Raw genomic sequence first — 13227 nt, 5'->3', positions numbered from 1 at the left:
AAGGGGTGGGGAGGGAGGGAGGAAAACCAAGGAAGACAGGAATGAGGTGTGGGTGACTGTGCTGCGTGGCTACAGAAACATCGCTTACCTGGCCACCTGTTCTTTAGGCGCTCACCCATCGACTGTTCGTTCGCCCACGTCACGGATCCAGCTCAGACGATGGGTCACAGCGAGCTCCGAGGTCTGCTGGCTTCCCGGGAGCCAACAGGGCTTCCACTGACTGTGAACATCAGGCTGGGGGGGGAGTGGCTGGCCATCCAGCAAACTCACTGGAGGAGGGCCGGAGGACCCAGGCAGATGGTGGCTATTCAGTTCCGAGAAAGACATTGGTTGTCCAGACAGGTCCGCGCGGACAATCCTGGCCTCGCCGCCTCGATGATTGCCATGGATGTGGCAGGGGCGGGCAGCAAGGGCACAGGGAGTTGGATCGAAAGGAATGTGGGCCTGTGTTCTGGTCCTCGTCTCCACCAGTCTGGAGACCAGTAGCAAAATGGGCAGAATTGGCCCCTCTTGAAGGAGGAGCCAGGACCACCGACATCCATACCCTGGGGCATCCTGACGGCCTGTCGGAGCTGGACTCCTAGGTGAGGCTGAGCTGGGAGGCTTCACCTGTCGGCATACTCTCTTCTTCAAGTGCAGCTGGGCTGCTGACATTTGTAAGCCAACAGGTGTGAGCCAACAAGTCAAGCTTTGTAAGAGTTAAGAGCCTGGGAAGCTGGAGATAAGTTTGTATCTTTATTCTTGGACCCAAGTGGAGGCAAGATCCTGGGCAGAGGACCTGGAGGGTAGGGTCTCGATGTTGGGTGCCCCCTGCAGTCCCCTGGGTCTACGGCTACACCTTCCAGCCCGTGACCATCCAATTACAGCCTGGGACATTTCGAGCGTGTTGCTCTGTCAACACCCACAGATGGCTCCTTTCTTTGAGCACGCCGCTCTGCAGTTGGTGAGCTGCTGGCACCCTCATTTTGTGAATGGGACACTGAGACCAGAGGTTCTGGGACGGGGATGGAGGAGCGGGCAGAAGGAAGTGTGGCCAGGCCAAAAGCCCAGGTTCTAAGGCAGGTCCAGTGTCTTCCCCTCCCACTCAGTGCTCACAGGTGACCCTGGGAAATGCTTGCTCCAAGCAGGACAGATGGCAGCATCCAAACCCCAGGCCCCTGCTGTCGGTGGAATAAGGACCCTTAGCACTTTCTACGGCTGTGGCTCTTTATAGAATCACACTGCCACATCTTTCTCCCTCAGAGAGGCGGGGTGTGTGTGTGTGTGTCTCAAGAGGTCGGACTTCCAGCTAGCGGCTGAGCAACCAGGGCTCCTGGAAGGTAGAGGAACCACGTTGTTGTCGGTGTTAATGGTGGTTGGTGGTTTTGTCATTATGCCCCAGTCAGCGTGCCGCCCCCGATGACGTCTGAGGGTTGTCAGTGTGGCTACTTGCTGTTGGCACCGACCGAGCCTACGGGGACTTGCCTTCAGCCCCCTGCTTTCTTTCAAACCAGGTCCAGCAACTGGAGATGGAGACCCCCCAGCCAGCACCTCTGCCATTCCCCACCGTCCCTCCGGAAGAAACCCTGCGGTCCCGCGTGCTTCCCCCCAGAGAGAACCCGGCGTTGTCACCCACCATGCCCCGGCAAGGTGCCCTGCCCCAGACTCCTGGCGCCTCCAAGCAAGAGACCTCTGGCCGAATGCCACACTCGCTCCAGAAGGGACCGTCACCCCTCTTCCCTGCTGCCACTGGGCAGGAGACCCGTCTGCAGTGCCCCCCGGCTTCCCATGATGGAGTCCAGTCCCCGCCCCCCGTTGCTGCCGAGCCCCATTTCCCCATCCTCTCCCACCCCACCACCCACCAAGAGGCCCCACTCCACTCCCCGGAGGTGCCTGACAAGGACACCCTGACCCTCTCGCCTACCATCCCGGACAGCGACTTGGACCCCCTGCTCCAGAGTCCAGCCGCCGCCAAGGACAACCCCTTCCAGCTCTCGGCAACCACTCAGAAGGACACGCCACTGCCCACTGCCGAGATCACCCGCCTGGCCGTGTGGGCAGCTGTCCAGGCCGTGGAGAGGAAATTGGAGGCCCAGGCCATGAGGCTGCTGACCCTGGAGGGCAGGACGGGGACGAATGAGAAGAAGCTGGCTGAGTGTGAGAAGACGGCCGTGGAGTTTGCCAACCATCTGGAGAGCAAGTGGGTCGTGCTGGGCACGCTGCTGCAGGAGTACGGGCTGCTGCAGCGGCGGCTGGAGAACATGGAGAACCTGCTCAAGAACAGGAACTTCTGGATCCTGCGGCTGCCCCCGGGCAGCAACGGTGAGGTGCCCAAGGTATGTGTCCCCGGCAGGTTCCTGAGACGGCGTCTGGGCAGGAGTGTGTGGGGCAGGAACGTAGTTGGTGGGGACAAAGGGAATGGAGCGGTTGCCAAAGAGACAAAAAACCAAGACCGTTTCTCCCACTCTGGCGCCCACAGAGGTGCCTCTGCTCGGCCGTCGGGTCACCATGCAACTAAGCACAGGATTCCAAAGGAGATCCCTGAGGTCAGGGCCTGCCAGTCTAGACCACAAAGCAGCCCAGGGCGTGTGGCAAAGAAGGCCGGGGCCGGGGCCAGGGTTGGAGTGGTGACTCGGGGCCCTGCCTGCTCAGAGCTGCCCCAGCTGTCTTATCGTCCAGGCTAATGCCCCTGAAACTGTGGTGCGGAGTCTTGCAGAGAAACCAGAGCTGGCCATTAATGCTGTCTTCCAGGAAGTCCTGGTCCTCTCACAGCTGCACGCAGGACACGGCTGGTAACACGTGGCCTGTGTAACTCTGTGACAGCTTGTCGCCAAGTCCTCTCACCCGGCCCTGGGCCACAGACTCTCGTGTGCAGGGGCATCTCCTGGGGGCGCACTCAGTGCAGAATTGGATGTGGGAGGCTGAGCTCCTTGTGGGTGCTCCCACACCCTGGGAGCAGGACGAGGGGCCGCCAAGTCTGGAGCCTAGCAGGAGAGGTTCTGCTGGGGAAATGAAGGGCCCTTACAGGAGGGCCAGCACCAGGGTGGTCTATGGGGCGGAGGTTGACGTTGCCCCAAAGGTCTAAGGAGCCCACTCAAGGCCTGCACCACACCCTGCAGCATCCGTCCTTCTGTCCCGTGTATTAGGGAAGAGAGGGGGTGCAGCTTGGGTTCGGGGCGCTTGCTGTCAGCATGCGCCTCCACCTGCTGTCCTTCCTCTCACGGTCCCTCTCTCTCCTGTGCACTCCTTAACCCTAGAGGGACAGCCAAACTGGCTTCCAGACACTCACTTTCGGCGTCCCACCCCCGCAGGGTGTAGCTGCCCAGTCCCAGGGGGCCTCAGAGTGCCTTGTCTGTGCAGCCTCACTCGGGCATTTGCTGGCGAGGTGACCCTGATGGCTGGAAGGGGACGCCGGCTCTGGGACTGTCCCTGCTCTGTCTGTAGGGAGCTGCTGGAGCCAGCGCCAGGTGGCTGCCCTCGAGGGGGACTAAGGCCAGCTGTTGTCTGTGGTTCCAGGTGCCCGTGACCTTCGACGACGTGGCCGTCCATTTCTCGGAGCAGGAGTGGGGGAACCTGTCCGAGTGGCAGAAGGAGCTCTACAAGAACGTCATGAGGGGCAACTACGAATCTCTGGTCTCCATGGGTAAGGAGGGGCTTTGTCCCTGGCCGCGCGGACAGCACATGGAGGTGGATTGGGGGGTCGGAGGTGGGTTCTGAGCCCTTGCGGCACTTGGAAGTAGATTGGGCGGTGGGGGGCAGATTCTGAACCCTTCAGAGAGCACAGGTTATGGCAGACACTCTCACGCGGTCAGTGTGGCCCAGAGCAGACCCCAGTGTGTCGGGTCAGTCAGGCCTAGGCGTTGGCCCGGCCTGTGCTCTCTGTCCCTGTAGGCCCAGCTGCTTTATCATCTCCCAGCAAACTGTTGATTCGGGTAAGAAGAGCGAAGGGAAAGAAGCTCAGGCCCAGCAGGTGTGGTCACTGGAATGACCCCTGGCATTCTCTGAGGCCGTGTCTCCCCGCTGGTCCCAGGTCCCACCACCAGGAAGTTGCCGTCTCCCAGAAGTCTGTGGGTTCTCCTCCACTACGCCTTGTCTCCAGGGGCTTCACAAAGCTTGTGGGGATGCCGTTCCCTTCCAGTTCCGCCTGTCCACGAACATTCCGGAGCCCCTCGGGTTTCCATTTAGAGGTTTGAGGACAAAGGCCTGGGAAATGGGCTTTAGCTTCATCTGTGTCCATTTCTCTGCCACGGGGACTGAGAACAGGCAGGAGTCCCAGCATCAGAGGTCTGGCTTAGAGATGGGTGCCCACCAGACCTGTGCTCACCTTCCACACTTGCACCCTCTGTAGGCAGCCTCACCCTCTCTAGGGATACTTTCCTATGATTTTCTTATCCATCTCACACACGTAAAAAGCCAACGATGCAGATCTAAATAATAAAAAGTAGCCTCTCCACCGGAAGGGAGCCTCTGCCTCTTCCTGTCCTATCTCTGTGGGGCAGATGCGCGGGGGCATGTGGTGCCAGAAGTGGGGCCATCCTGCCTTCTTACTCGCCACCTTTCACAGGCGCCTCTGCCCAGGAGCGCTCAGAGGGAGACCTTCCGAGCCCGCCCCTGCACTGTGGCAGGGTGGCCACCGCACCCGTGACGAGCGCGGCCACCAGGCTCCAGTCAGAGAGCTTCCGGGCAGGGAGCTGCTAGATCCGGGAGGGCACATTGACAGTCTCAGGGCTGCCGCTGTGAGCCACCCCCACCCCCACCCCCGCGCCCCCCAGCATGCTGCCCCAATCGCTGCTTTCTCTTACACACTTGCCTCTGAGAGGTGGAAAGTGATGGCTCTGTGTCTTCCTGTCACTGAACTTGGTATCTCTTTTTCTATGTCTAGTGGCCAGTTATATTTCTATGAATGGCCTGCTCTCTTTGCTCCCTTTAGTTTTACTTGTAGAGCCTGTATGTACGAGGGGATACCAAAAAAACAAAACAAAATACCGGGAAAAAGCTCTACTGGGCAGAGTTTTTGCTAGGCAAGCATTAAGCACCCCCTCTGAGGTAGTGCACCCAGCAGTGTCACCTGGGAAGGTTCTCTCTGGTCACAGTGAATTTTTTCGTAAAAGCAGTTTCACTCGGATCTCAATTTTTGTGATGGCCAATTGAAGAGAACAGCACGCGGCTGTAAAATTTTGTTTCCTGCTCCGGGAAAATGCTGCAGCAACCGTTGTGATGTTGAACAGAGCTTACAAGGACAGCACTAAGGGAAAACTCAAGTGTAGGAGTGGTTTTCTCGTTTCAAAAGAGGTGAAATGTCGATTGATGACAAACCTCATTCTGGATGTCCGTCAACTTCCTGAATGGATGAAAATGTCAACAAAATTCATGCACTTGTGCTCAAAGACCAACGATGGACCATGAAGAGATAGGGAAGTTATCTGTGCTCTCTTGGAGCTCGGTTCAGCGAATTTTAATGGAAGATTTGGGAATGAGAAGGGTCACGGTGATATTTGTGCCTCGGGTTCCGACTGAACAGCAAGAAGAGCGAGTGGAAACATGCCATGCTTTGAAAGAACAGCTCTGAAGTGACACAGACTTTTCCCCCCAAGGTCATTACTGGTGACGAGACATGGTGCTATTCTTACGACCCCAGAAGCAAACATCAGTCGAGCCAGTGGAAGATGCTATGGTCACCTCGCCCCAAAACATCTCGTCAAGCGAAATCAAACATCAAGGCAATGCTTGTTTGTTCTTTTGACGTGAGGGTTGATAGCACATTTGGAGTTTGTTCCACCAGGTCAGACTGTTAATCAAGCTTTCTATTTAGAGGTTCTGGAAAGATTGTGGAACAGTGTGTGACAAAAAGGGCCTGATTTGTGGCAGATGGGGACAGTGCACCTACTCACGCAGCCATTTCAGTGTACCAGTTTTGGACAAAAAACCAACTTGCTCTTTTGCCCCACACACCTTACTCACCTGACCTTGCTCCGTGAGACTTCTTTTTGTTTCCATGAATGAAGAGGGACATGAAAGGACAGAGATTTGAGGACGTAGAAGAGGTGAAAAAAAACGAGGGAGGTGCTGTCAGCCATCCAAACAGATGAGTTCGAAAAAGTTTCCAAGAATGGAATCGCAGATTTGACAGATGCATTAAGTGGAATGGAGAGTATTTTGAAGGTGATAAGGTTGTTTTGTAAAAAAAAATTTAAATACTTAACTTTGGAAAAGGAAAGCGGGGAGGATTCTGTTTTGGGGGGACTCCTCTTTTATATGTGTATCTCACTGCCATCAGGGCAGCGCTGACTCTCAGGGACCCCGTGGTTTTCCAAGACTAACTGTGTGTGGGAGCAGAAAGCCCAGTCCCTCTCTCGTGGCTACTGGCCATCTGGATCTCAGCCCTCCGCTTAACCCCTGCGCCACCGGGCTCCATGCATCCACGTGTGTGCCTGTGTGTGGTGGGGGCGGTGTATGTAAGGATGTATTATGAGTCCTTGTGTGTGTGAGTGCGCACACGCGCATATCACCACTGTTTCAAGGTTTCTTCTTCAGTTTCATTTCTACAGAACTTAGAACTATTTTATGAAATGAAGCCCATCCCTGTTTTGTTTTATGGTTCCTAGGTTTGGTGTCAAGATTAATTTAGACTTTGTGAAATTCTCTGGTGCCTTTGCCATAAAACACTGAGTGGGCACTGGGCGCCTGCAAGCCAAGTCGCTCGAGCTGTGGATGCTGGACAAAGGCACCAGAGAATTCTTTTGAATTCCTTTGGGCAGGGCTGTCTGTCCCTGCCGGGAAGACATGGGATGTGGCATGCCACACACCACTCTAGGAAAACAGGCAGGGAAATGGACCCCTTTGGGCTCCAGCGCTGCCCACCCTGTGGAAGAGCCCGCTTCAGATCACAACCTCACAGCGGGTGCACGAGAGCATTTGTGACCTGGCCCCACAGTCTTTCTGTTTTCTGCCCAGACTATGCCATTTCCAAGCCAGACCTGATGTCACAGATGGAGCGAGGGGAGAGGCCAGCCACGCAGGAACCAGAGGACTCGGAGGAGGGCGAGCCACCTGCCGACCCCAGTGCTGGTGAGTGAGCGGCCGCCGGTCCAGGGCTCCGCAGTCTCCGTCTATCCCGTCTTCCAGACCCACGCCACCCTGAGGGGCCTTACAACCCAGGTGGGCTTTGGAGGGTCTGTTGGTCAGCTGTGTGCAGGAAGAAGGCTTGGGGGCTCCGTGGGCACTAGTGGCCCCGACAGGAGCTGTTGAGCTCGTCGTTTTAGGGACTCTGTGGTGTGACCGGCTCACCTGCTCCTCTCAGGAAACAAATAAGAAACTCAGAAAAGGGCAGTGACGTGCCTCCTGGAGCCCTCCACAAAGGCCCCATCCCCACGTGGCCCAGCTGGTCCAGGGAAGGTTCAGAGCCCCGACTTTACCTGGGAAATGCTGAGGTGATGCATACAGGACAGTGGCTGATGGGGTCAGCAAGGTGGGGACTAGGCACCCGGTGTGATGTAGCCAGGGCATAGACTCCAGGGTCCTGCGCTGGCCCGTAATCCCAGTGCCCACTAGCAGAGTGGTTCCAGCTGCCTCGGTGCCTCGCATCTGGGACTCCTCGTGTACAGCACAGGTTTGGGTCTGCCATTCGCCGGAGGCCCGGCTGGTCCCTGGCAGGGAACCCTGTGTCAGTAGGTTCATGGGGCTCATCCCTTGCAGTGGCCAGGTCAGCAGCCTCCCTGGGCCCGGTCAGTTGACAGAGGTCCTGCTCTGGAACTGCTTTTGGCCATGTATAGGTCTTGTCAAAGGTCGTCGAAGGCAGCACACCGTGGCCTTTGTGTGCAGCATCAGGAGGATCCCACCTGGGCCCAAGCACTGGATCTCACAGAGAAGTGATGTCCTCGATTTGGGACCGGGACACAGGCTGAAGTAGGAGCTCAGAACCACCTGGGCCCATATCAAGCCCACACTGTAGAGTGGAGTTGACCGACAGGAGAGTCGGATGCCCTACAGAAAAATAGGTGTTGGCATGCTTGTCGGGAAAAATCCAGGGACTCGCTTTCTTGACGATCTGTCAAAAAATCTAACCTATGGTCCTGATGGGAATGTGATGATGGGAAGGAGCAGGCTCCCTGCCAGGGCCTGCGCCCCTTCTCTCCTCGCTTCTCTTCTCCTGCCTCCTGCTCCCTGTAGAAGCCTGGCCTTTGTCCCTGACATTTCCCAGAGTGTGGTCCCTGTGATACCTTCCCGCATTCACACTGTGGCATCAGAATCCACCACCAATGGATGAACTGCACTCTGATCAATAGCAGCACAATGATTAAAATCTATATTCATATCAAAAAAAAAAAAAAATCTAACCTGAGAGACATGCTGGCTCTCCTAGCTGACAAAAAGATGTTGGCATGTTGGAGAGGAGGTGGGGAGAGGGTCCAAGGGGGCACGTGGCAGTGACCTCTGGTTCTGGAAGTGGACCCTGAAATTGGTGTTGGGGAAAGTTAAGAGACCGAGTTTGCACCCTTCCACCCCCCTCCCCCGACCCCCCACCTCTACTTGAGAATCCCGGATGAGCAGTCTCGAGCTAGCGGTGAAGGAGTGGCTGCAACAGGACTGGTTGGGCCTCAACTGAAGATGCTCCGCCCCTTCCCTTCTCACCTACCCAGCCCACGGGCCTCTCGTCAACCCTGACAGATGACCCACACTCCGAGCAAGGTTAAGGAGGATCTCTGGACATGGGGCCCAGGCAAAATGAAGGGTGGGGCTACCAACCTGAAGTGGGGCTGGGTGAAACGCCCTTCTGAATGTCAAGCTCTCCAGCTTCCTTCCCCAACCTGGACCCCAAAACAATGTTGCAAGAAGCCTTTTGGGCAGGGCGGCTCCGGGGACTTTGGGGACTAGCCCAGGAGGGTCTCAGGGCCCTCACCTGGCCACGTCATCCTGCTGGGAGTCCCAGAGTTAGCAAGCCCCACCCAAATGCTCGAACTCTCCTTTGTCTTTGGAACGCTGTACTTTTAACTATGGGCAAGGCAGAACTGCAAACTCTAATACACAGAAGAAGTACTGAATTTAGAGCAAGCAGAGACCATTCTTAGATGGGGGGAAAAGTACAAATACTTATATATATAATTAGAAGCAAGTGCATGTAATACTTAAATACATAATCCTTAGAGAGGAGTGAGTGTGTCCAAGACACAAAAGTATAGCACCTACTTAAGGAAAACAAACACAAAGGGGCTCTTGGAAATAAAAGAAAACTGGGAGGGAGAAGAAAATTAGAGATGGGTATCTAACATCCGAATAATAGAAGTTTCAGGGAAAAAAGGAGTAGCAACAGCAGAGGGGCTCATCCATGAAACCGCCCCCACATGGGCGTCTGACAAGCTGCCCAGGACGACGGACACACCCACCTGCTGGGCGCCTCAGCAAGAAAGCTCAGGCCGGGACAAGAAGAGTCCACCCCTTCTCAGGAGGACCGTCCAAGCCAAACAGGTTCCTGCGAAAGCAAGCAAGAACCGAATGGCTCTGGTCTGGTCCGCGGCATTGGAAGCTGAGGACAGTCGAGCAGTGCGCTCAGAACCCTAGTAGGAAATGCCTTCGGATCTCGAGTTCCGCTGGCAGCCAGGCTGTTTCCGAAGAAGGGTGAAAGTGGAAGGTCTGTCTCTCAGGCTGCGCTGAGCTGTGCCAGAAAGAGGAAGTGAAGTAACAAAAAGGAAGGTGTGGAGCGCAGGTGGTTCGCTCCTCACAAGAGAAGAGTGAAGGGGCCCCCAGGACAGCAGCAAAGAGGGGCCCAAGAAGATAGCTGAGTATGCAGAGACAGCCACTTTAGATTAGACTGCATCAAAAGCTCCAGAAAAGTTACCTTCAAGAAGAAGTTCGTACCTGGGGACTGCCCAGGTCAACTGGCATAGCATAGTACCTAAAGTTAATGTCCTCTATCTTTGGGTGGTGGATCATGTCTAGACCCTCAGAAGCTTTTTGAGTGGCTGCCCCAGATACACCTATGGGTCTCTTCTTGTCTGGACCAAAGGAGAGGGAGGAGAACCCAAGATTCCAGAAGCAATTAGTTCACAGGACTAATGACCCCCACAAACCACTAGCCTGAACCCACAAGAACCAGAAGGTTGCCTGCCTACCGCTGTCATCTGCTCTGACCCAGGGACACATAGAAGGCCCCAGTTACAGTGGGAGAACAAGCTCAGATTCCTCAAAAGGACCACATTTACTTGACTGAGTAAAGACTGGAGGAGCTACCATGCCCATCACCCTCAGACACCTTTTAACCTAAAACCGAAGCCACTCCTGGCGGTCACCTTTCGCCTGTATCATAAAGGACAGCCATGCGGAGTGTGTCCCTTAGAACAGCCAGCTCTACGAGACACAGTGGGCAAAGATGAGAAGACAAGGAGGGTGGGCACTGGGAAGGGTATGGACACGCTGCAGGAAGAGCAACATCGCACGGATCGTCAGAGTGGGAGACTGATCTACAGTGTAAACCTTCACCTAAAGCACAGTAAAAGATTATTTGTTAAAAAGGAGGGAGATGAAATCACTAGAGTGCCCGATACATTTGAATATTTTCAGGTAAGAGTTCCGCAGCAGGAGAGGTGGGAAAGAAGGTTAGAATTGGAGACGTGCAGCTCGAATGGTGGTGGGACTTTGGGTATGTGATCAGGAGGGAACCAGTTCCTAAAGAGGGACACTGTATGTGGAAAAGTATAGACTGAGAGAAAAAGAGGAAGCCCCTCCATGAGGCGAAGCCGCAGCAATGGCTTTAGTATCGCAACACTTGTGAGGACGGCCTGAGACCGGGCAGTGTGTGCTTGTGTTGTTTGTAAGGCTGCCGTGAATCAACCCCCCAGATGGTACCATACAACAGCAAGGGAAGAAGAAACAGCTCTCGGGAAAGGCTTAGAAGCATGGGAAGTACTTACAGTATACTCCAGCGTCTAATGCACATATCTGGTATTGATCCACAATCACAACACACTACGTTGGAAGCATCAGGTGTTTGAAAGGCTATGGTGAGATGGCTGGAAATCAGTCGATGCGGCTTAAAATTGGAAGATCCAGGAGGAGTTGCAATGGAAGTCCGTTTACGCGCTGGAGGTCACAGAGGAAGGACTCACTGCCCCTGGGCCACGGAGCTGGGAGCTGTGGCGCAGAACTGGTTTTAAAAAACTGCTCTCAAACTGACCAACCACTGGCCTCTGCATGTATAACGTCACCCAAAAAGACTTAAAAATACACCATTACAAACAAGAAAGTCTTAACAGGAAGTTTCCCCAAGAGTTCTTGGTCTGGAAGCCCCTCTGAAGCCTGTTCACGTTGAGTGACCTCGCTGGTATTTGAAATGCTGGACACAGCTTCCTGCGTCACAGCAACACAAGCCACCACAGAAGGACAAACTGACAAGACAGGTGGTGGTTGAGCCTCTGAGCTTTTCAAAAGCCCTGTGAGCATATGCCATGTGTCCGGTGCTGCTGCCTGGTAAGTGCTGAACTGAGAACCACGAGGCTGACCCTTGGAACCCCCACCAGTTCCACAGGAGAAAGAGGAGGGTGTCTGGCCCTTGGACACCCTGTGCAGGGTCGCTGTGACCAGATTCCACTAAAGACAATGGGGTTGGTTTGGAGGAGGGGCATGCAAGCCGTTCGTGCTGGGCTGCTAACCACAAGGTCAAGCCCACCTGCCGCACTGGTTAGTTGTTAAATTGCTCACTAATTCAGTGCTCTTAGGATAGCTCTCCCCGCCTCAGACGTAGTCTCATGAACCAGTGTGAATACTGATGCAAATGAGGTTGGCATTTGAAAGTCGTGGACTGGCAGTTTTGCCACCCACGCCCCCAAGTGACAAGAAGGCTCTGTGCACACACAGCCAGCTTAAGGACAACAGTTTTCGGACCTCTGTCCACATGCAACCATTCACTCAACTCGTTGTCTTGAGTGGTCACATGCACTGGGAACCCGGACTCTCGGGCCTTCTAGAACCATCTCCTGCCTGTGTCTGCCTTTCTCCAAAATAGAAAACTCAAGGCCACTAAGCAAGCAGCCAACCCCAATGTGGGGGCAGATTCCCAGTGTCGCAGGTGACAGCTTAGTGTGTCAGTTAGGGTGTCCCCGCTCCTTTGCCTTCCACAAAATTGAAAGATGACCCAGCCAGGCTGTCAGCTAAGAGGTCATTGAAAGGAATTTTTGATGGTGGGTTGGCTAGCTGTGTGACTTTGGGGCATGTAATTGAGACAAAGTTCAGAGAGTCGAGTGACAGTCTCCTCACAAAACTCCTTGCTCCCTATGCACATAATGTGACAAGGTGTCCAATACGTGTATTTCTAAACTTGAAAAGGGGGAACAGTGTTGATACTGAGCACTGCCTCTGCCTAGCAACAGGTCAGTGAACTCTGATTGGTGAGCCCATGGGGGGGGGGTGGTGTCCTGATTGATCCTTTTAAGAGATACCTTTTCTATAAGTTTGGTTTTGCTTTCTAACTTGAATAATAGTTCATTATTCTTGAACTCGAGAGGGAGGGGCTAACACTTGGAGCCCTAGCTAGGGTTATGACAAGTATCAGAGAGAAGAGGCTTTCCCCTTATTTCTGTGGCAGAGAGCTGGATAAAGTAATTGATCAGAGAGGCCCAAATGTAAAGCTATATTCTATTAGGATCGAGTTCTGTGGACAAAGTAGGAAGGAAATAAGGTACAGGTTGGAAAGGGAATGGTGGGAAATGTCAGCCGTCAGAGAAGATCTCGTTTCTGGGTTTTGAAAAAAGAACTCGTGGGGGTGAAAGGGGCTAGAGTGTGAGATCCCACTGGGTGATGGGAACGTGCTGTTATATTTAAGATATTTATAGCTATTTCTATGTTTATTTCATAGGTTTCTATAGTTAAGAAATCTACCGTACTCCACAAATCACATCACTTTGCACAGTTAGGTACGCTGGATAGATCCATTCGAAAGCGTGGAAAGAAATACTGGTTTCCTTCCGGACAGTGCTTCTTTTGATGCTGAGAGACAGCAGAGCACACCAGCCGCCAGCTCTCCGTGTGCTTCTTCCCGCCCTCCTTCCCCAGGGGCCTCCTCCCCTGAACGAAGCTCTCTGCCCCCGGAGCTTCTTGTTGAATCTTTCTCACTGCTCTTGCCAATCTGACCCCATAGAGAGAGTTCTTTTAAAAAAAATCATTTTATTGGGGCTCATACAACTCTTAGCACAATCCATACATAACTTCGTTGTGTAAAGCACATTTGTACATTTGTTGCCATCATCATTCTCAAAA

The 13227-nt window shown here is 54.1% G+C and overlaps 1 protein-coding gene across 3 annotated transcripts in view; it reads left to right on the top strand.

The window, feature by feature from the left end:
• Positions 1 to 368: 368 nt before the first annotated feature.
• The window catches only part of ZNF777 (zinc finger protein 777), a 23962-nt gene continuing 11103 nt past the window's right edge, over positions 369 to 13227 (top strand). Inside the window, exons 1-4 of one of the 3 annotated variants that reach the window (XM_045288969.1) lie at positions 369 to 584; positions 1494 to 2315; positions 3496 to 3622; positions 6934 to 7047. In XM_045288969.1, coding sequence (XP_045144904.1) covers positions 1509 to 2315; positions 3496 to 3622; positions 6934 to 7047 — 1048 coding nt within the window. In that variant the 5' untranslated portion in view covers positions 369 to 584; positions 1494 to 1508. Of the gene's footprint in view, positions 585 to 662; positions 2316 to 3495; positions 3623 to 6933; positions 7048 to 13227 lie in introns of those variants that run through there. The other 2 variants (XM_004713933.3, XM_045288970.1) reach the window with 2 other exon arrangements.

This window comes from Echinops telfairi, unplaced genomic scaffold (assembly GCF_000313985.2).
Source record: "Echinops telfairi isolate 266 unplaced genomic scaffold, ASM31398v2 ScPeMD7_23;HRSCAF=83, whole genome shotgun sequence".
NCBI classification, from domain to species: Eukaryota; Metazoa; Chordata; class Mammalia; order Afrosoricida; family Tenrecidae; genus Echinops; species Echinops telfairi.
This window is presented reverse-complemented; position numbering and strand designations above follow the sequence as displayed.